The 20252-nt window shown below is 46.3% G+C and overlaps 1 protein-coding gene across 3 annotated transcripts; it reads right to left on the bottom strand.

Annotated features, from left to right (window-relative positions):
- Positions 1-788: 788 nt before the first annotated feature.
- On the bottom strand, positions 789-20178 carry LOC143824499 (uncharacterized). 3 transcript variants are annotated; one of them, XM_077311870.1, is made up of 2 exons: positions 16345-16470; positions 789-4926 (listed from the first exon to the last, which is right to left on the bottom strand). In XM_077311870.1, the coding sequence occupies exon 2, from the start codon at positions 4654-4656 to the stop codon at positions 3241-3243; it is 1416 nt and encodes a 471-aa protein (XP_077167985.1). In that variant the 5' UTR covers positions 4657-4926; positions 16345-16470; the 3' UTR covers positions 789-3240. The 3 variants fall into 3 exon arrangements, 1 of the variants encoding a protein (XP_077167985.1); XR_013226786.1 differs by lacking the exon at positions 789-4926 and adding an exon at positions 11285-14674 and having other exon boundaries at positions 16345-20178; XR_013226787.1 differs by lacking the exon at positions 789-4926 and adding an exon at positions 11285-12063 and having other exon boundaries at positions 16345-20178.
- Between the last annotated feature and the right edge of the window lie 74 nt (positions 20179-20252).

The following is a 20252-nucleotide window of genomic DNA, read 5'->3' as shown; positions in this document are numbered from 1 at the left end:
TATAATCTCAGCCAAGTAATGTATGAGTACCAGGAATGATGCAGGGTTGTGAAATGCTGCTTTTCTGAGGCCAATGGGTTCCTGTGAAAGCAGGGCCTTTTTGCAAACTTCCTAAAGGACACGTGGAATGTATGAAAATGATTGATAGGTTGGATGCTTCTTATCAATAAACCATGGGGATTATACAGAGTCTTTTTAATTGGCGCCCAAACAAGATTAAAACCATGTCCTAGAGTCAAGTGGGTAGCCAGGTTGATCTGAAGCAGCAGGACAAATTTAGAGTCCAGTGGTACCTTTAAGACCAAAGTATGTGCTTTCGTGTGCGGACACACTTTCTCAGAATCCATGACACTGTATCTGAGGAAGTGTGCATGTGCCTGAAAGCTCATACCTTGAATGAATCTTTGTTGGTCTTAAAGGTGGCACCGGACTCTAAATTTGTAAAACTTTGCCCTGTGATTATTAATCTTATAGGCTGCCGCTCCCAGGCCAGCTGACTCATGGTGGCTTACGTCAGTTACCAAACAGTAAAACCCCTCCCTCCCTCCCTCCCACCCACCCCACTACCCAACTCCATTCAAGCCATCCACAACAACAATAAGTACAGGTGCCTGATGATAAGCAATACAGTTGGGGAGCGTGTCACACTGGGGGAACATCCCATATCCTCCCCATTTCTGGCTGGCATCCCGGATCGCATTGGAAGGCAAGCAGTCCAAGAGGGTACAGAGCTTCCTGCCCATGAGTAGCTTAGCAGGGCTCTTAACGGTGGCTGATGATGGTGTGATGTGCTGGCATGCCAGGAGCCAGAAGAGCCACTGTTGCCAGTCTCTCTGAATGAGGCAAGAACATCCTTGCTCACGTGGACCGTGTGCTCTGCTTACCCGTTCGTAGAAGGGTGGAAAGGTGCTGAGTTGATGTATATATAAGTACACAGAAAGGAGACTTGAGGACATTAATATCAAACCTTACTTTCATATTCTTCTCCATCTTGTTCAAGGACCATTATTCCATTATACAAAGCTCTCCCCCCTACCTCACCACTATGGAATCTTACTTTGGCAGGAAAGCTTTCATGCTGGCCCGATGTAAGTGTATTCCATTAGCAGAGACATTATGTTTTCAGGGCTGCGAGGTCCCTGATCTCCTTCTTCACATTATTTTGATTTGCCCCAAATTCTCTTCTTACCGCTTTTTGATATCTGACATTTTGTCCACCTTTCAATCCCATTTAGATGAAATTGCAACTGTAAATAGATTGCTCGACGGCTCAGACCCTGCATGATCCTCCCGTATTGCAGTGTTTTAAGTAACGTTTTTACAATCAATTATTTGTTTTTAATGAAACTGAGAAACTCTGATTTTAATTATATCATTTTGTATCTTCTTACATATATTGCTCATAATGCCAATATAGGCTTCTGTATCTCTCTCTCTCTGAGGTGACCTGGCGGATTAGCCTCTCCTCCAGGAATACCTTGAACTCTGCTGAAGTAAACTGTGCCCCCACAGCTGCCCTCTGGGTCCAGATATGGAGAAAGGAGCATAACCAGCTAACTACCGTATTTCCCTGAAAATGAGACACTGTCTTATATTTATTTTTCCTCAAGAAGACAACACTGTGGCTTATTTTCAGGGGGTGTCCTATTGCTATTTAGAGAAGTCGATGCCATCAACCAAGGTGTTTGTGTGGGGTGAGAGAGACCCACAGACCGTTGCTGCTCAGTGCTGGGGAGCAGCAGCTTTACTGGTGTTTGTGGGGGGTGAGAGAGACTGGGGCGAGCAGTGCCTTGGCGTGGAGGGGCGGGATGTTGATGCTGGTGGCTCTGTGCCCGCATGTGGGTGCTGGCTAGCGCGCTGGTGCAAGGTCCGCCCCTCTCCATGCTGTTCTGGCCGCAACCCTACCAAAGACTGCTGCTGGTTGGTGCTGGGGGAGAGAGACCCACAGTGCTGAGCAAAACGGCAGCCACAGCTTTACTTCTGTGGCGTATATTATGCAAACACTTGGAGATCCTGCTACGGCTTATGTTATGGGTATGTCTTATATTCGGGGTATGGCTTGTACTGTGCAAACGCTTAGAAATCCTGCTACGGCTTATGTTATGTGGGTATGTCTTATATTCGGCCATAGTACAGGCCAGTGCCTACATGTACATCAGTGCTTACAGGATCGGCCAGAGTAGTTTGAGAGGAAATTGGTGGACCCACAACAAGCAGCCCTTGTAAGCCGAGAACTCCATCCGTCAGGCTATGGAAGGGGTAAAATCCAAATCTTGCTTTCCACTCAGCCATCCCCTCCATCCCCAGCTGAGGACACGGGTGAGGAGACAGTCCTTTGCAGAATGTGTTGCAATGTCCATGGAGCAAAGGGGTGGCTTGCAGCAAGAGTGGGATCTTCGCAAAGGTTGGCTGAGGGCATTGGTGTGACCAATGGACTTTCCTGGGCGGTGCTCCAGGCAGAAGAAGATGGTTGTTTCTTATATGCTGCTTTTCTCTCCCTGAATAGAATGTCCTTGAATAGAATGCGGCCAAAGCCTCATGGGCTGTAGCTGAGGAAGGCCCTGATGCTGTGCTGCGAGGCGTTGCAGGTGAGGACAAAATGAGCCAGACGCTTTTAGATGTCAAGAAGTGCTTGATGATGGAGAAGGTGGACTTCTGTGCAGGCCCCCATACCCATAGCGTCTTTTTGTCCACTAACCGGTGAAGTGGCTCTGCAGTTGTGGTCTTGTTGGGAAGGAAGGCATGGTAAAAGTTTACCAGCCAAAGGATAGCCTGAAGATCGTGCTTGGACTGTGGCGCTGGAGCCTGCTGGATTGCCTTGACCTGTCCGGAGTTGGGTGGATGCCAGCTGCATTAATCCAGAATCCCAGGTATTTCACGGACAAAACGCCGATGAGTAATTTCTCACGCTTCACCTTGAGCCCGGTGATTTGGAAATGGCCAAGGACCTCTCACAGGCAGGTGGCAAGATCCTCCTCTGTGCTCCCGGCATGCAAGACATCATCAAAATACCACAAATAGTTGTGTGACAATTGTCTGTGCTTTGGCTGACTCATCATCCATTGTTAACTGCTGGTACCTGTGCAAGGTTGAGCTTTGCAAAGACCTTTCTCCCTGTGAGGGAGGTCAACAGGCGGCTGATTACCAGCACTGGATACAAGCAATGCTGGAGCACCTTATTTACAGTGCTTTTATAGTCTGCCCAGATCCTAATGTCACCGTTTGCCTTCAGTGGTGTGACTATAGGCATTTCCCAACAGATGTTGGAAATGGCTCAAGGACACCATGCTCAATGAGCTTGTCTAGTTCTGCATGAGTCTTCAGTTTGAGTGTGAAGGGCACACACCTGGCCTTGAGCCGAATTGGAGAGACTTGTGAGTCGAGGGTGAGGGAGACCAGTGGGCCATTGTAGCACCCCAGTGACCAATCACAGACTACTGGAAATTCCTTGCAGACATCCAAAAGGGGGGTGGTCTGGAGTCTGCTGATGCCCTTGATCAGGATTCCCTGGGGCTTCAGCCACTCAAGGTCAAGGAGACCACAACCAACAACAGGCGTCTGGAGAACATCTTGAAGGAGACGTGGAAGTCTCTGATGCTCAGTACTGGGATCTCCGTGCTCAGATAATCCTTTACAAGTATCAGTAGGGAGTGTAGTGGCAGACCCCCTTTTGGGCAGAGGCACTGGAGCATGGTGCTTGAAATTACTGAGAGCGACAACCCTGTGTTGAGCTCCATTTCTCACAGGAATGACTCGCTCATGACCTCTACCTTGATCTTCGGCTATGTGAAGACCTGCGTGCTGCTGATGGTAGTGGAGCTGGCAGTTTCCCCCCTTCTTTTTACAGTCCAAGGCAGAGATATTGGGGCTGCCTGAGGGGCCAAGGTGTCCAGTAGTTCCCATTGGGTGGCACACCTTGACAATGTGTCTTTCTTCCTGCACGCCTGGCGGCTTCCCGGAACTTGCTTGAGTGGCATGCATGTTGGCCTCCACAGCTGGCAGGGTTGGTGAAGGCATGTACCACAGACTGACAGCATGGAAGGTCTGGACTTGGTCAACCTCTTCATTGTCCTTGCTGGTCTCTGGGGAAGAGATGGCCCCATGGTGAACTGCCATTGCTTGCCAGCGGTGCTGGTCATGAGGGCTGTGGCCACACATTTCCCTTGTGTCCCAGGCAGTAGCTGCAGCCAACAGGGCTTCCTTGAGGACTATTTTGATGTTGGGGGTTTCTCTTGGCAAGGAGGCGGCGCTCTGTGTGCTCATCTCGGAGGCTGCAGTGTTTCTCAGTGTTGTGGAAATTACAGAACTGCATGGCTTTCTGCAGGAAACCATTAACACAGCGACAGTCTCACCTTCCCTGTGGACAAACTTGTAGAAGGCATGGCCACTGGCAATGATGCTGGGCTTCGGACTTAGGTAGGCATCTAGCCGGGATATCAGGTTGGTGAATGTGATGGTCTCAAGACTGGTGGGTGCAATCAGGTCTCGGGTGATCTCAAACTTGGCGAACCCAAAATCACCCAGGAACTTGTTACGCTGGGCATCTTGTTCCATGATGTTGTTGGCCAGGAAATGGAACTTCAGCATTTGAATGTATGCCTCCCATCTGGCCAGCTGGCTCAAATAAAAAGGCTCTTGGTGGCCCTGAGTGTCCATGTGGGTCACACTCAACTGAGTCTGCTCTCCAACAGTGCTTTCAGTCGCTCAGACGGTCCCATCCCTGGAGGTCCGGGTGCTAATCGGGCAGTGATTCAGCTAGTGGATACCCCCCCCCCTCGGAAGGCAGGCTGCGCTCCTGTGAAATTCAGTGGCTTTGTCCCTCCTTGGGCAGCAGGGCTCCGCACGGGCGGGGATTCCACTTGCAGATCACTTACTAGTGCAGCTTGCTAGTGTCACAATCTCACCTTGATCGCCAGTGTAAAGTATCTGTAAAACATGACAAAGGAATCATTGCAGCACTTTAATTGTGGATGTACATGATACAAACAGCACCAAGACTTCACTCTGCTAAACCTCCCCTAAGAGCCCCACATATACACACAGTGCAAGCGGCAGATTCCCCGAGGCCATTCAGGTAAAGGGGAGGAAATGCAAGAACCAAAAAGGTTAGGGGTAAAGTCAATTTTAGAAAAATATATACAGTTTATTATAGGAGCTCAAATGTTTAAAAACTGTAAAAAAATATTTATTTGACACACATATAACATCTAAATACATATACCAATAAAAGGCCAGTTGTCCATTTTAGCCAAGTTTTATCATCAAAAAGGCAACAAAGACCTTCAAGCAGCCATTAAAATCTACAATGCCAAAATAATTCCTCAGATTCTTTATGGAATCCCAATATGGATGGGCGCATTTAACAATAAATTGGAGAACATCCAATCTTTCTTTTTCAGAAATCTGCTAGGAGTCCCAAACTGTGTGGCCAATCATACACTTGTAGCAGAACTTGGCCAACAGAGTCTAGAAGCCTGGGCTTGGTCTCAGTCCTTTAAATACTGGTTAAAAATTCATTTCCATGCCCAAACGGGTAGTTTGTTAATTAACCTTTTGAGTGACCCTTATTCTTTCAGCTGTCTGGGCAAAATGTCAAAAAAACTTCAAATTATGGGCCTGGACATCTCATCCCTTAGCATGCAAGATGAAAGGACGATACTAAAGCTAATATCACAGAGTCTAGAAGATCAGGATACCCAGATTCTGGGCTCCTTCAACAACAGTGTATGTTCTCCCCGCTTCTGGGATATTCCCTTAACTTACAAATCCTGGCGGTGGCGAGGATCTGATGCTGAGAGCTGGGAGTCTTAAACCTCCTCTTTTAATCTCTCAACAGCTAATTAAGTTGTTTTAAGTTGTTTTAAGTTCTTTTATTTATTAATAACAACTGGAATTCCTTCTCACATGTCCTTGGAACGGTTATCTCTGCTGATTAAGGAGGACTTTTAAAGCGGACTGTCTACAACTGAATTCTCTTATCTGCTAAATGTGCAACTCGGGTAAGCACACTGAGAAGGATTACTGGTACTAATTTCTGATCTTTTAAACTTTATTGGAAAAGATTGAAAGTTTATCCTGGTCTTGTGGATTGTTTACTGTATACCACTGAGCCGTGTTAATTACCTGATTAATTAATAAGCTTACAAAAGATGGGGCAAAAAAGGAGGATCCAGGATTTAGAGGGAACAGAAGGAATGGAAGATTTGACTACTCCTGCTTGCAAGCAAAAAAAGATAGAAGATTACTTTGCTCCAGATAATATACTAAAATACAACATTCCCACCTCTAATCAGTTTACCTCCCTGACTTCATTGGGCTGCACTCCTCTAGAGGAGGGTGTTTTAAAGAACTCCTGTGAGGAACCAGTATCTCTAACACTTGAGGAGAAAGAAATGGAGAAGATTAGAGGCATCGAGGGACCTGAAGAGAACAAAAGTGATATCAAAGAGTTATGCCAGCTGACAGCCAGAACTGTACAATCTATTTACAACAGCTTGAAGTTAATAACAAATAAGCTCGATCATCTCATACAGGAAGTAACTATACCTTTAACTAGAAATGTAGCCAAAAAGGACAAGGAGGAGCTATATGAACATACATCTTTACATCAAACCAAGAATCAGGACAATTCTATCGTGTAGTACTCCAGCCTCATACAGTTGGCCTGACTATAGGTCAGTATAATGGGCATCTACCTTTCTGGGGAACTAAAAACTTGGCTAAACGGCATCTTAAAGCCCTTTTTGGAAACCAAATTGGATTTATTGACCTGAATTCTATAGAACTACTCAATCAGCCCAATCAAACACACAGAGTTCTACTCTCGTTTGCTAGTTCTAAAATTCCATCATTACTCCTAAGGCAGAAGCCCTTCCTTAATTCTAGAGGAATTTTTCCAGTACGTGCCTTTACAAATATGATACAAACTTCTTTGGTCTCAAAATTCCAACAATCAAAAGCTCTGCCAGCTGATAACTCCACAGACAAGAATACTTTCGTTAATACCTCTCATCCTGATTTGATAGAGCTGTGTGAATCCCCAGTAAACACTCACATTTCTAAGTGTCCTACTCTTGCAAACTCAGTTGAAAAAGACTTGTTAACCTCTTTCTCAGCTTTACCACTACAGGATCAAAAGAACATTACAGACAGGCTGGGTCTGTTAAGATGCAGACTATTGGGATCCACAAAAGCATCAGCAACACAGAGTCATATTCAAACTCTATCCCTATTTGACAATTCCACATTTGTTTCTATCCAGGACCTTGAGCCCTCCAATTTCTCTTCTTCAGACAGCATCAAAACTCAAGAGTTAGGAAGAACAACTGATCAGCAAGAGTCTGACAAACAGGTAGACAACAACAACAAAGGACAGCTCAGTAGGAAAAAGCCTTATAGTAAAAGTACAAAGAGCCACAAGAGCCTCTTGTTGCACAGAGTGGTAAGGCAGCCATCTGAAAGCTTTGCCCATGAGGCTGGGAGTTCAATCCCAGCAGCCGGCTCAAGGTTGACTCAGCCTTCCATCCTTCCGAGGTCAGTAAAATGAGTACCCAGCTTGCTGGGGGATAAACGGTAATGACTGGGGAAGGCACTGGCAAACTACCCTGTATTGAGTCTGCCATGAAAATGCTAGAGGGCGTCACCCCAAGGGTCAGACATGACTTGATGCTTGCACTGGGGATACCTTTACCTTTTTAAAAGTACAAAATCATGAATCCTCAAACTCTACTAAAAATGGCTGTATTTATATGGACTATGAGGGCTCCTTGGAAAAGATTGAAAAACAGATTGACAATTAAATGTCTTATCTTGGAATTTAGGTGGGTGGTGTAACTCAGAATTTCTGAGTGGTGTGACTCAGAATTTCTATTATTTCTGGGTAAATTTGAGATTCTATGTTTACAGGAGACTTGGGTGCAAGAGTCTGGTCTCAGTAACCTTCAAGGTTTTCGATTATACACAGTCTCAGCTATCAAAGTAAATTCCAAAGGTCGTGGTCGTGGTGGCTTGGCGATTTGTATTAATGTTGACTTGCAAATCAATATCCAAGTTTTAGACACTAAATCCTCTCATTATTTCCAGGCCTTACTTTTGCAGGGGAGGAAAATAAGACCCATCCAATTTTTTAACATCTATATTCCACCTAAATTACCGGCTTCCCTAAATGGTGAAAACGGTTGGAATCTATTAATAGACACCTTGGAACGTTTAACTTCTCAGTTTCCCAATGCCAATTTAGTACTTTGTGGAGATTTTAATGCCAGAATTGGCCCTGGCCTATCTAACTCCTTGTTAAGGCATAAAACCAGATTGCAACTGCTGCTTGTATCTTAGACCAAGCTTCAAAGGACTTAGTTATTAATAGACCAGGGTTAAAACTGCTTGAATTGACTTATGATTTTAACTTATGTATTCTACATAGAACAAAATATGATGTGTCAGGTGGTTCTTTTATGTTTTTATCTTCTTGTGGTGCTAGTACTATAGACTATATAGCTGTCCCCCCCTCACTCTTGAGTCATGTTGGGTTATTTGATATTATCAATAGAGTTGAAAGTGACCACTGCCCATTGAGACTTCTTTTAAATTTCCAGCCCAGAATTTATTTGAATTCTACCTCTAATATAGCAGAAGGCTGTTTCCTTGGACCTAGAAGAATCAAGTGGTCAGAACAGCTTCATGCAACATTATGCTCTGATAGAGGGGGATATATGGGCGAGGCGTTGTGCTTTAATTCAATCGGATAGCGACTCTTCTAAGTACTTCATGGACATAGTTTATTTTCTCAAGCCTTTTTTTTCCAATGACAAACCTTTAAATAACTTAACATATCTTAATAAAGGTTGGTTTGATGCTGAATGTAAGATGGCCAGGAAGGAACTTGTATCCTACACCAGAAAGTTTTGCCACTCAAATACTAATATCTCAGTTCCTGCTCTTAATTCACTCAGATGTAAATACAAAAATCTTGTATTTTTGTATTTACAAAAGAAACTGGATCATTCAAAACAATTATGGCAAGAATTAAGTAAGACTGTTACAGAGAAGAATGAGACACGATTTTGCCAACTCATTTTTTCTGGTTTTGGTAGGCTTCATTTACAATTAGATGCCCAAATTTCTGGTAAGGATTGGTATGTATATTTTAGAAACATCTTTAGTAGTTCTCATTCCAATTCCTTGAATGATGGCCCTCAAGCACAAATCCCCCAAATTTTACCAGCTTGGCCCCAAGTAACTGAATTGGAAATCAAAAAACTTATTCTATCATTAACAGGAGGAAAATCTCCAGGGGAGGACATGATTCCCCCAGACTTGTATAAATCCTTTCCGGACTGGTGGGCTCCAGTATTAGCCAAAATATTTACTCAAATAAATGATTCAGGCATTGTTCCACCCGATTGGAAAATGAGCATTGTGATTCCTATTCACAAAACAGACCCAAAGAACTATCGCCCTATAAGCTTGCTGAATATAACTGCTAAACTCTATAGTAAACATCTGTTGCATAAATTAGAGGATTGGGAATCATCTAACTGTGTTATTCACCCCAATCAAGCAGGGTTTAGAAAAGGACAAAGCACTATTGAACACTGTCAGAGTCTTTTTCAACTTGCCACTTTAAGCATTAATGGCCCCACCAAAACCCTTTTTGTAACTTTTGTGGACTTGGCCACAGCATTTGATACGATCAATAGAGCCCGCCTTTGGGAAAAACTAGCCCAAACAAACATTGATAAACGCCTGTTATTCCTCCTACAAGCACTACACATGGACATACATGCAAATGTCAGAGTTGGTATTTCTGGCTCAGTGACTGACCCAATTCCAATTCAGAGAGGAGTTAAACAGGGTTGTGTCCTGGCCCCCATGCTGTTTAATCTTTATGTGAATGATATTGTTTTGAGGTTAACTGGACCAGAGTTTACTCCTCCCTCCTTTGGGCAGCAAAAAGTATCAATCTTATTATATGTGGATGATATAGTTTTAATTTCATGCACCTGTATTGGATTAAAGAGGTTGTTGGTCAAACTAGGAGATTACTGTAATGAGGAGGCTCTTAATATAAATTACAACAAGACCAAAGTCATGGTCTTTAGGAGAAGGCCAAAGAAATTTAAATGGAACATCCATAATATTCCCATTGAACAAAGCAGCTCATTCAAATACCTGGGAGTGACCTTCACTGAGACACTGAGTTGGAACAACCATTTAGCCTTAAGGCCTCCACTCTTTAAAATAATTGGAGCCATACTAAGATTCTATGCATCTAAGGGAGGATTTCTTATTGATCCAGCAATAAAACTATTTGTAGCCAAGGCCTTACCCCATCTCCTTTATGGTATCGAAGTCTGGGGATGGAGGGATCATCTGATTTCTAGTTTGGAAGTGATTCAGAATCACTTCCTTAGACGTATTTTGGCCTTACCTAAAGGAACTCCTGCCGCACATATGCGTGCAGAGTTAGGGCTTCCATCGATCAGGGCTCGAGTCCACTTAGCTTTGTTAAAATTTTGGGCAAAACATAGGAAAAACACTACCAATTCAATATTCAAGCAATGTTTTGAACTAACCTTGAATACTGATCCTTTCCGACTTGCCAGTTATGATGAAATACAATCACGGTATTCCATCCCAGATGATTTATTAAGAGCACAAGTTGATGGGTCTAATCTGAGAGACTGGATCTTTAATACTGATGCCATACTGGATAGACAAACAGTAATAAAATCTAACTTTTCTCCTTTGTTTAAACTATTCAAAACAGTCCATCTCAGATCAGACTATTTAGTAACCACTTCTGTACAAAAACTTCAAATGGCGTTTGCTCATTTACGCTTTCAAGTTATGCCATCAGCCCTACTCTCAGGCCATTTTTCTGGTGTACCTTTCGCCTTTCGCCTATATATTTGTGGAGAACCTTCTGTTGAAGACCTTTATCATTATGTTTTGGATTGCCCACTATACTTGGAGCCAAGAACCAAATATATTGAGAGATGTTTGAGTGGCCAGAACTTCCCTATGAATTTGGACACAATAGTCTTTTTATTATCAGATACCAACCCCCTAATTAATTATAATGTTTCACTATTTGCATTAGCCGCAAGGAAAATTCGAGCCAAACTTAGGCCACCAGAGAGCTAGAAACCTGAATTCTTATTGTCTTTTATTATCTATTTTATTATCTATTTCAGAATTAAGGTCTGCTGGCTCAAGAGACTTCAGTGTGTAGATCCTAAGTCACTTTCTCGTGGCCTGACAAGAAAGACACTTGTAGGCTGACTGCTGCTCAAACCTCCGTTTATTGCCCTCACCGAGTCATACAAAGTGTTCCTTCACCAACACACACCGACCCTTCCTGTTCTTCCCTTTTTATCTTCCCCTGTGGCCACTCCCCTGCTTATTTAACTCCCATGCCTGCCCCTATTTCCTGTTTCCCTCTTCCAGGGCTCACTGGCCTCTTCTTGGATCCTCAGGTGTCTCTCTCTTGCAGGTACATCGGGCGTCGCTCTCTTGGTCTGGCCCTTCCCTGGGAGGGCAGGTCCTAGGGCTCTGCCCTTGTGTTTCCCTGGACCCTCTTCCCTCTCATGGGCTGGCTGAGATATTTTGTCTAATTACTGTGGATGCTGGGCTGCACGCTGGTAAGTATCCCCTATTCCGTGGTTCCTCCCCCCCCCCCCCGGTCTCGTTGACTTGGTCTGAGGCTTTTCTCTTCCTACCGTCTCCTGTCCTAGTTCAAGTTCTCCCTCCCCCCGACCTTCCCCAAGTCCGGGTGGGTCTTTGCTTCTGTCTTCCTTGGGGCTCTTCTCTTTGTTTGCAGTGACATTCCCTTCCTCCTCTTCTGACCGTTCAGCCTCGTCTTTTCTCCTCGGCTGCTCCCGTCTCAGCTGCTCGCTGTTTGGCGGCTAGACAGCTAGAAGCTCGGGGGCCCTCCGTCCTGGCTCCCTTGACCCCACCTGGACACATTCCCCCACTCAGAAAGTTTGTATGGGCGGTCGCAGGTTCAAACAGATGTGAGAGGAAGTCTGCATTGGGCCCTTTTCGTCCTGGTCTATGTACTACCTGAAACGAGAAAGGAGAAAGAGACATATACCACTTCATTATCCTCGCATTATTTTCTTTGGCCTTGTCCATCCATTTCAGAGGTTCATGATCAGTCACTAGCACAAAGGGATTGTCTATCAAATAAAACTTCAGTGCTCCTACTGCCCAGAAGATTGCCAGGGCTTCCTGTTCTACTGTAGAGTATTGAGCCTCTGCCGGGATGAATTTACGACGTAGGAACCAGATAGGCCACTCGACTCCTTCAATCTCTTGAGCCAGCACAGCTCCTATTCCAGAGCGTGAAGCATCTGTTTGCATAATAAATGGTTTATTGAAATCTGGGTTTTGTAAGATTGCCCCTCGGGATAGACATGCTCAAAGGTGGGCGAATGCCCATTCTCATTCGGGAGTCCAGTGTATGACGTTGGGTTGAGTTTTGGCCAGCGTATCCTTAAGAGGCATGGCTCTTTTGGCGAATAGGGTTACAAAGCTTTGGTAATACGCCACAAATCCCAAAAATTGCCTCATTTGTCATTTCGTTTTAGGCTTTATGTAGGTCTCGAGATGCACTACTTTCTCAGGCATGGGTCTTAATTGACCATCGCCTACAATAAATCCCAGGTACTTGAGATGTTTGAATCCCAACTTGCTCTTCTTGGGGTTTACTACCAATCCAACCAACTTCAATGCTGCTAACACTTTTGCAAGGTGTTGGAGGTCCGTATCCCAGTCAGGGCTACAAATATTAATATCGTCTACGTAGGCAAAAGCAAAGGTTGCACACTCTCGTAACGCCGTGTCCACTAACCGATGAAAAGTGGCGGCTGCCCCATTGAAGCCAAAAGGCATCACTCTGAATTGGTACAACCCCCTAGGTGTTGCAAACACTGTTTTCTCTCTATCCTCTTCTCATAGGGGAACTTGCCAATATCCTTTCGTTAGATCTAAAGTGGAAATAACTTGGGCTTGTCCCAACTGGTTTACCAAGTGGACCGCTCGGGGCATGGGGTATGGGTCAAACTTTGCCTTTTAATTCACAGCCCGAAAGTCTACACAAAACCATACTGACCCGTCTGGTTTGGGAACCATTACAATTGGGCTCCTCCATCTACTCCAGGAGGGTTCTATAACCACGAGGGACAGCATTTCTCATGGTTCTCATGTGCCGTTTCCAGCACCTCCCTCCTATACTCCTGGGGTACCAACAACTGTTTCATGATGGCTCGCTTGTCTTTCTGGCACCGAAACCAGAGGCCCCCTTCTCTAATTACCTGTGGCCATCGGTTGCTCTGTCTAATAACTCTTACCTCGCCTTCATAGACAAGCCACCCACTCGCTTAAATCCTTTAGTGAGTCATCCTGGTCTTGTAGATGCAGTATTTCTGGATCATTTTGTAAATTATCCTGTAGTTTTTCGCTGGGGTTGGTTATTGGGCCCTCTTCATCCTCTGCCGGACAATTTACTTCCTGCCCTCCTGTTGCTACCCACCTTAACGCCTCCTGAAAAAATGGGACGTCTCTCCCTATCAGCATAGCATATGGGAAATGGGGTACTCTAGATACTTCTAAGTCCCACTTTCCCCTGAAGTACTCTTGCCACCGGGAATCGTTTCAGATGCCCATGACAGCACGTTATAGCTATCCACCTACAGATTGGCAGGTTCCTTGGTAACTGATCCCCTCTAGCCATAGACATAGAGCTACCACTATCCACTAAGGCCCATTGGGCTTCTCCTTCTACCATCACAGGTATCAATCATGGCTTACGGGGGTTAGTTCCCACATTACCCTGCATCGCTATATCCCACCCCATGTCACACTCTATGAGTTGGCACTCTCATTTAAAGTGGCCCCACTGCCCACAAATAAAACAGGGCCCCTTACCCCCAATCTCTCTGGCCCGGCCTTCTATTTTGGGCTCTCCGGGAGTACCCGCAGGCATACTTGACTAGGTTTTTGTTCTACCTTCCCTTTTGCTGCCCATAGTGGCCTTGGGGAGGGGTACAACAGAACCCGAGCCCTGCCTGTGTTTGGCAGTACTGTGGGGTTGCTGGTTGAGCTGCTGGCTGATCCTTTCTGCTGTGCTGCTGATGACCCTACCCTGAAGCTTTCTTTCCCGGTTTCCCAGGGTTCTGCGGCCATGACGGCTTCCAATAGTTCTGTGGCTTGAGCTAGGGTGCTGGGTTTCTGGCAGGCTACCCAATGCCTTATACGTTCTGGTAAAATCTGGAACAGCTGCTCCAATACTACCTTTTCCATTAATTGTTTTTCTCTTTCTGTGTTGGGTAAAAGCCATCTCTTGGCTGCATCCCATAATTTATTTGCGATGATTCTCGGTCAGGCTCCTGCTGTGAAGGTAACAGCTCAGAACTTTTGTCGGTACGTCTGAGGCGTAATTTCGAACCGGTCCATCACAGCTCTTTTTAAAACCTCCTTCAACAGATCTTTTAAGGCGGCTTGGGCTTCTCCTGTCAAGTATGGCCCTATGATGTATGACCATTGTGTGCGTGGCCATTGTGCAGCTTTGGCTGTCCATTCGAAAACATCAAGGTAAGCTTCTATATCATCCTCTGGACCTAACTGTGCCAAAAAAGGCCAAGGAACTCTCCCAAGCAGTGAAGCAGGGCCCCTTCCGGACAAATAGGCAGATACATTTATTTTAGTCAACGACCAGTACAAAATATAAAACATTAAAACACGATATAAAATTGATTAAAAGTTCCAAAATACTTCTGATAATAGGGTTGATAACAGTCCTCAATATGCAACCTTTGAGTAAATTAAGCATGACTGGAAAATGGTCAATGACAAATTTAGGAATAAATTTTAAGGTCCTAACATATGAAAAAAGATCCCTAGATACAATAATGTAGTCGACGGTGCTCATTCGAAAGGTAAAGGTATCCCCTGTGCAAGCACCGAGTCATGCCTGACCCTTGGGGTAACGCCCTCTAGTGTTTTCATGGCAGATTCAATACGGGGTGGTTTGCCAGTGCTTTCCCCAGTCATTACTGTTTACCCCCCAGCAAGCTGGGTACTCATTTTACCGACCTCGGAAGGATGGAAGGCTGAGTCAACCTTGAGCCGGCTGCTGGGATTGAACTCCCAGCCTCATGGGCAGAGCTTTCAGACTGCATGTCTACTGCCTTTCCACTCTGCGCCACAAGAGGTTCTAGCCCCGGGTAAATAGGTAAATTCAACAGGATGGTCTCCCTCTTCGGCACCATTTAGTATATGGAGATTTAGCCTATAGGCCATTTGAGCTAAGCAGAAACCTGAAAAGTTTGGAGCATCAAGTGAGAAGAGTTCCAGTGGCTTCATGTGACGGAGGCAAACATTTATTTGCTTATAAAGCGTATAGTCATCTGAGCTCAATGTGGCATTAAAATCCCCTCCCAAGATTATAGATGCATCTGAGTTTGACAGGATAATGTCAGCAATATACATTTCTAATATACACAGAGCTTTAATCAGAAATTTCTGTTTCAAAGGGAAACATAGACATTTATTATCAAGAGACTGTGGCTTTTAAATTTAATTTAAAGGGGTGAAAGGGATTTCAGTTCATCAATAAGCTTGGTGGATGTTAAAATTCCAAGGCCTTCTTTTGCTCTCCCATGTCTTTTCTCTGGTTCTGCTGCAACAAAGTGACTAAAATCCATTTATAACCAGGTCTTCTACAGACCATGTTCCCTGAACCAGTATGACATCATAATTAGAAAGTTATTAAAACATGGATCCCTAATAGATACATTCCGCCCTGCAATGTTCCAAGTTAGAAAACTAATCCTATGCTGGTCAATTGATTGTCATTGGGATGTATTAAGATTTGGAGGCTGGGGGTGGTATTTTTTATAGTTTCTCCTTATCTTCCATGTCAGGTAATTTAGGCTGAGTCTCTTGTTGCAACTTTTTGACTCACATCTTGGATCAGTTCTGCAGCAGCAACAAAGGCGTTAATCCTCATGTTTCTCCACCTTACAAGATTTAGAAAGCCCTGTCTCATTGGTGGGACTAGTCCTTATTCTTTTCTTTACTCTGGATAAGATTTTGAACCAAGGCCAGCGGGAGATAATACCAAAGATAAAACAGGAGCTCCTCTAGGAGCTGCTAGGCAGATGCCATCTTGGATCTGAAGAATATTTACAGGCCGCACATTTTAAATTTGGAAAAAATCCAAGAGGCCTGCTACTGCCATCTACAGTGTGATCTCTGGGTATTTCTTTAATCTTGCTCCTAATGAGCCTGTCCTTGCAGTTTCTGGAGGGCTTGTAAGAAAAGAGAGGAATGGAACTGCACCTGGGAATGGTTGAGAGAAGATGCCAGTGCTTTTGAAGCATATTTCAACTTGGTTGTATGTTCTATTAAAAGTTAGTGTGACAGTCATGCTATCTTGATTATGATGTTTCTGTTTGGGAATTAATAATAAAGTCCTTTCTGTATTATGTGCCTTGTAAAAGGCATGCTTCAGGATCCTATGTGAATAACCCCTCTCTGCTAATTGTTGTGTGGTAGTCATTGCCTGTTGATAGAAACCTGAGTCTAGGCTACAGTTTCCTCTCAGTCTCTAAAATTGTGATAAGGGGTGGAGTCAGGGGGCATGGTTGGGATCCCGCTACACAGAGCAAATAAAAAAATGATCAGACCAGACAAGGCAGTATCATCATCATCAATGTATATAAAAAGACTATTTTACTAGCTAACAGGGTAGGAGAAACTGGAAGATAAAACACGAAAAATACATGGCTTCCTACGAGCTTGGTCACCTCAGCTGTTACAAAGTGAAGATTCAAGAAATCTTCTCAAACAAAGGGAGGAAGGAGAATCCTTCTTTTCCTGTTACTCTTGCAGACTTGGCAAACATTTTGCGTATCTATAAACAGACCACATGACCTACCCTGCCTGTTCCCACTAGCAACAAGCGTAAACAAACAGTTAAGCCCTTTAGCTGGCAGGCAGTGGCTGACTCTTGCTAAAAGACAACCCAGAGGTTACCGGGAGCCCTCCTGGCCCAGTCCGACAGGAACTCTCTCCCCAACAACTGACATTCCGAGGTACACTGCCTCTGTTCATAAGGGCTCCATTCCTATCATGGCTAATAAGAACATTAAAAAGACCTCTGGTTGAGATGAGGCGGTGTATACTGCCCCTCCCCATGGCATATAAAGCATCAATTAAAAATCATCATCAAATATCAATAAAACTATCCTAAAACAACAACAATACTAACATTTACCCTCCACTCACTCTGCCTACCCATCTCTCTACACTGCCAGGTTGGCCACTCATCGGTGGGAACAGCATGGAAATCTGAAGGGGAGGAAAAGGGAGGGAAAAGGGGGAGAGGGAGGCACCACTGGACTTCAGGCTGCCATGGTCTCAACTAGGCATGTGCGCTAAGCAAGATATTCAGGCAGCTTTGGATGAAGCCGCTTCAGACCACCTCAGAGATCTCTGAAGCTTTGGACGCTTTTGAAGCACTTTGGTGGCCATTACAGTCAATGTCATCATCTGTAAACTGCTCCCTGGGAGCTAAGGGCAATGTGGGAGGAGAAAGGGCCGGGGAGAGCCGGGATAAAAACTCATGGAGGGACTCCTGATTGGCCCCTCTGAGTGTCAGTCTGGGAGGTGAGGGGGCCGGGGAAAGAGCCTTCACTGCTGGGAAAGGAGCAGGGCCGCCGGATCAAAGACCCTGCTCCTGTCAGTCCGAGAGGTGAGGGGGTCAGGGGAAGAGCCTTCGCCGCCCAGCGGTGAAGCCGGGGTATCGGGGTGGAGGGTGGGCAAAAGGCTTCCGCACGGTGAAAGGAGCAGGCCCACCACGTTGGAGATGCGGCGGGCCTGCTCCTTTCACCATCCCAAAGCCGGGACCTGGGGGCCGGGGAGGAAGAGAGACGTTCCCAGCCTTTAGCCTGTCGGGGAGAGGAGAAAGCCTCTTTGAGCCGGCGACTGCGCTGCCTGGGCGCCTGGGAACGGCTTTAGTCCGAGGGGGGGGGGAGAATGCCCAGCTGCCCGGGCAGCGCTGCCGGGGCGTCTGGGAACAGCTAGTGCCCGCTGTATTCTTTTTACAGCGGGCTTAATTACTAGTTGACTATAATGGGGATTTTCTGGTTTCCACCTTTCCCATGGCCTGTGGTGGGGGTTTGAGTTACATGCTCCAAACTTTCAGGGTAGCTCCGGTAGGCCCTTCTCTGATTCCCCCTCCAAGTTTCAAAAAGATTGGACCAGAGGGTCCAATTTTAGGGGCTCCCAAGGAGGTTATCTACATCCTTTCAATTGTACCTATGATGAGAAAACACCAAATTTCAAAGCAGGGAGGGACTCTCTCTCACTTTCAGGTCTAGCATGCAGATGCTAACCTCCAGGCAGGAGATGATAGGAATAAATAAAGAGATGCTGCACATCTTCATGCAGAAGGCAGTTCCCATTCCCATCACCTCCCCTGGGGCAAAGGGACACTGCATGCCAGAGCTACAGAGGACAGCTGTGGTTGGCTGCCCAATGCATGGGTGTCAGCCTCCAGGTGAAAACTGGAGACCCACTGGTCAAGGGACCAGGGTCTAGGGCAGGGGTAGTCAAACTGCGGCCCTCCAGATGTCCATGAACTACAATTCCCAGGAGCCCCTGCCAGCGAATGCTGGCAGGGGCTCCTGGGAATTGTAGTCCATGGACATCTGGAGGGCCGCAGTATGACTACCCCTGGTCTAGGGACTAGTGGTCTAGGGATACCAGCCTCCAGGGAGGAACTGGAGGCCCACCAAACATCTTCACAGGCTCTGCCATCCCGCCTCCCCCCCCAACAAATACAGAAAAGTCAAGAGGAAGACTAGCTCCTGGTTTTTCTACCCCACACTTTGGCCAGTCGCTGTCCCTAGTTTTAGTATGTCCCCACTTTTCACTACCCAAAGTCTCAAAGCAGCTTACAATCGCATTCCCTTCCTTTCCTCATGCCAGACACCCTGAGAGAGCTCTGTCAGAACGAAACAGGCCACAACAACAGGAAAGAACAAAAGCAGCAGACCAGAACAGAGTGGCGGGCCATTCACCCAGGGAACCACAGTACCCAAGGTGGGCAAGCCACAACAGGAACAACAACAGTAACAACACTGGGAAGAACAGATTAAAACTTTTAACTCTTAACAACTGCACCCCAATAAGAACCTGGCACAACAAGCATGCAATTTTGCGCGAGGCCCTGGGTCGCTCTCTCCCCCCACCCCTTAGCAATGGGCCACAACCTTAAAAAGGTTGCGGTCCGCTGGTATAGAGGATGGAGCAGATTTGTTGCCCCAGAGGGACAGACCAGAACCAATGGGATGAAATTAATTCAAAAGAAATTCCGTCTAGACACCCGGAAGAAGTTCCTGACTGGTTCCTCAGTGGAACAGGCTTCCTCGGGAGGTGGTGGGTTCTCCATCCTCGGAGATTTCTAAACAGAGGCTGGAAAGCCATGTGACAGAGAGGCTGATTCTGTGAAGGCTCAAGGGGGTGGCAGGTGACAGTAGATGAACGATAGTAGATGAACGATTGGGATGTGAGTGTCCTGCACAGTGCAGGGGGCTGGACTAGATGACCCAGGAGGTCCCTTCCAACTCTATGATTCTACGGGGTCCAGAGTCAGGGTCAGCCCGTGAAAGGCCTCCTGAGCTTTTGGGGCGTGGGGGAATAGCCCTTGTTCCTGTGGTCCGGAGGCATCTACAGGCAGGTCTTGATTAGGGAGCGTCCGAGGGCCGAACATGTCGTCTTTCGACCCCTCTGGGCCGCATTCTCGCTTGTCTGGAGGTCCTTCCAGGGACTCCCCCCCCCCCAGTTGGCGCGGAGAGGCTCCCGGGCCGGCATCCCCTCGGACGAGGCGCCCGGCTCGCTTCGGCTCCGCTGACGGGGCCTCACGGGATCGGGAGTCGCGGTTGGGGCGCTGGGATTTCTTCCCGGAGGAAGGGCGGCGCTTCAGGGGAGAGCTCCGCGGGCGGCCCCCGAGGAAGGGAGTTCGCCGGGCCCCCCCGCGAGAGCCGCGGGCCACAGCGCCTCCGTCACGCCAGCGGGCGCCTGCGCATGCGCTGCCCACTCTCCCCGAGGGGATGGAAAGGCGCCGCTCAAGCTCCGCCCACTTTGTTTATTTTTAGCGCATAAGCACGAACATTCACCCCGTCTCGATAAACGCGCGTGCGCAGTAAAACTTCTCTTTTTTTGTTCCGCCTCTTGCCGCGGCT

This window comes from Paroedura picta, chromosome 15 (assembly GCF_049243985.1).
Source record: "Paroedura picta isolate Pp20150507F chromosome 15, Ppicta_v3.0, whole genome shotgun sequence".
In the NCBI taxonomy this organism is placed as follows: domain Eukaryota; kingdom Metazoa; phylum Chordata; class Lepidosauria; order Squamata; family Gekkonidae; genus Paroedura; species Paroedura picta.
The sequence above is the reverse complement of the archived record's forward strand: the minus strand, read 5'-3'. Positions and strand labels throughout refer to the sequence as shown.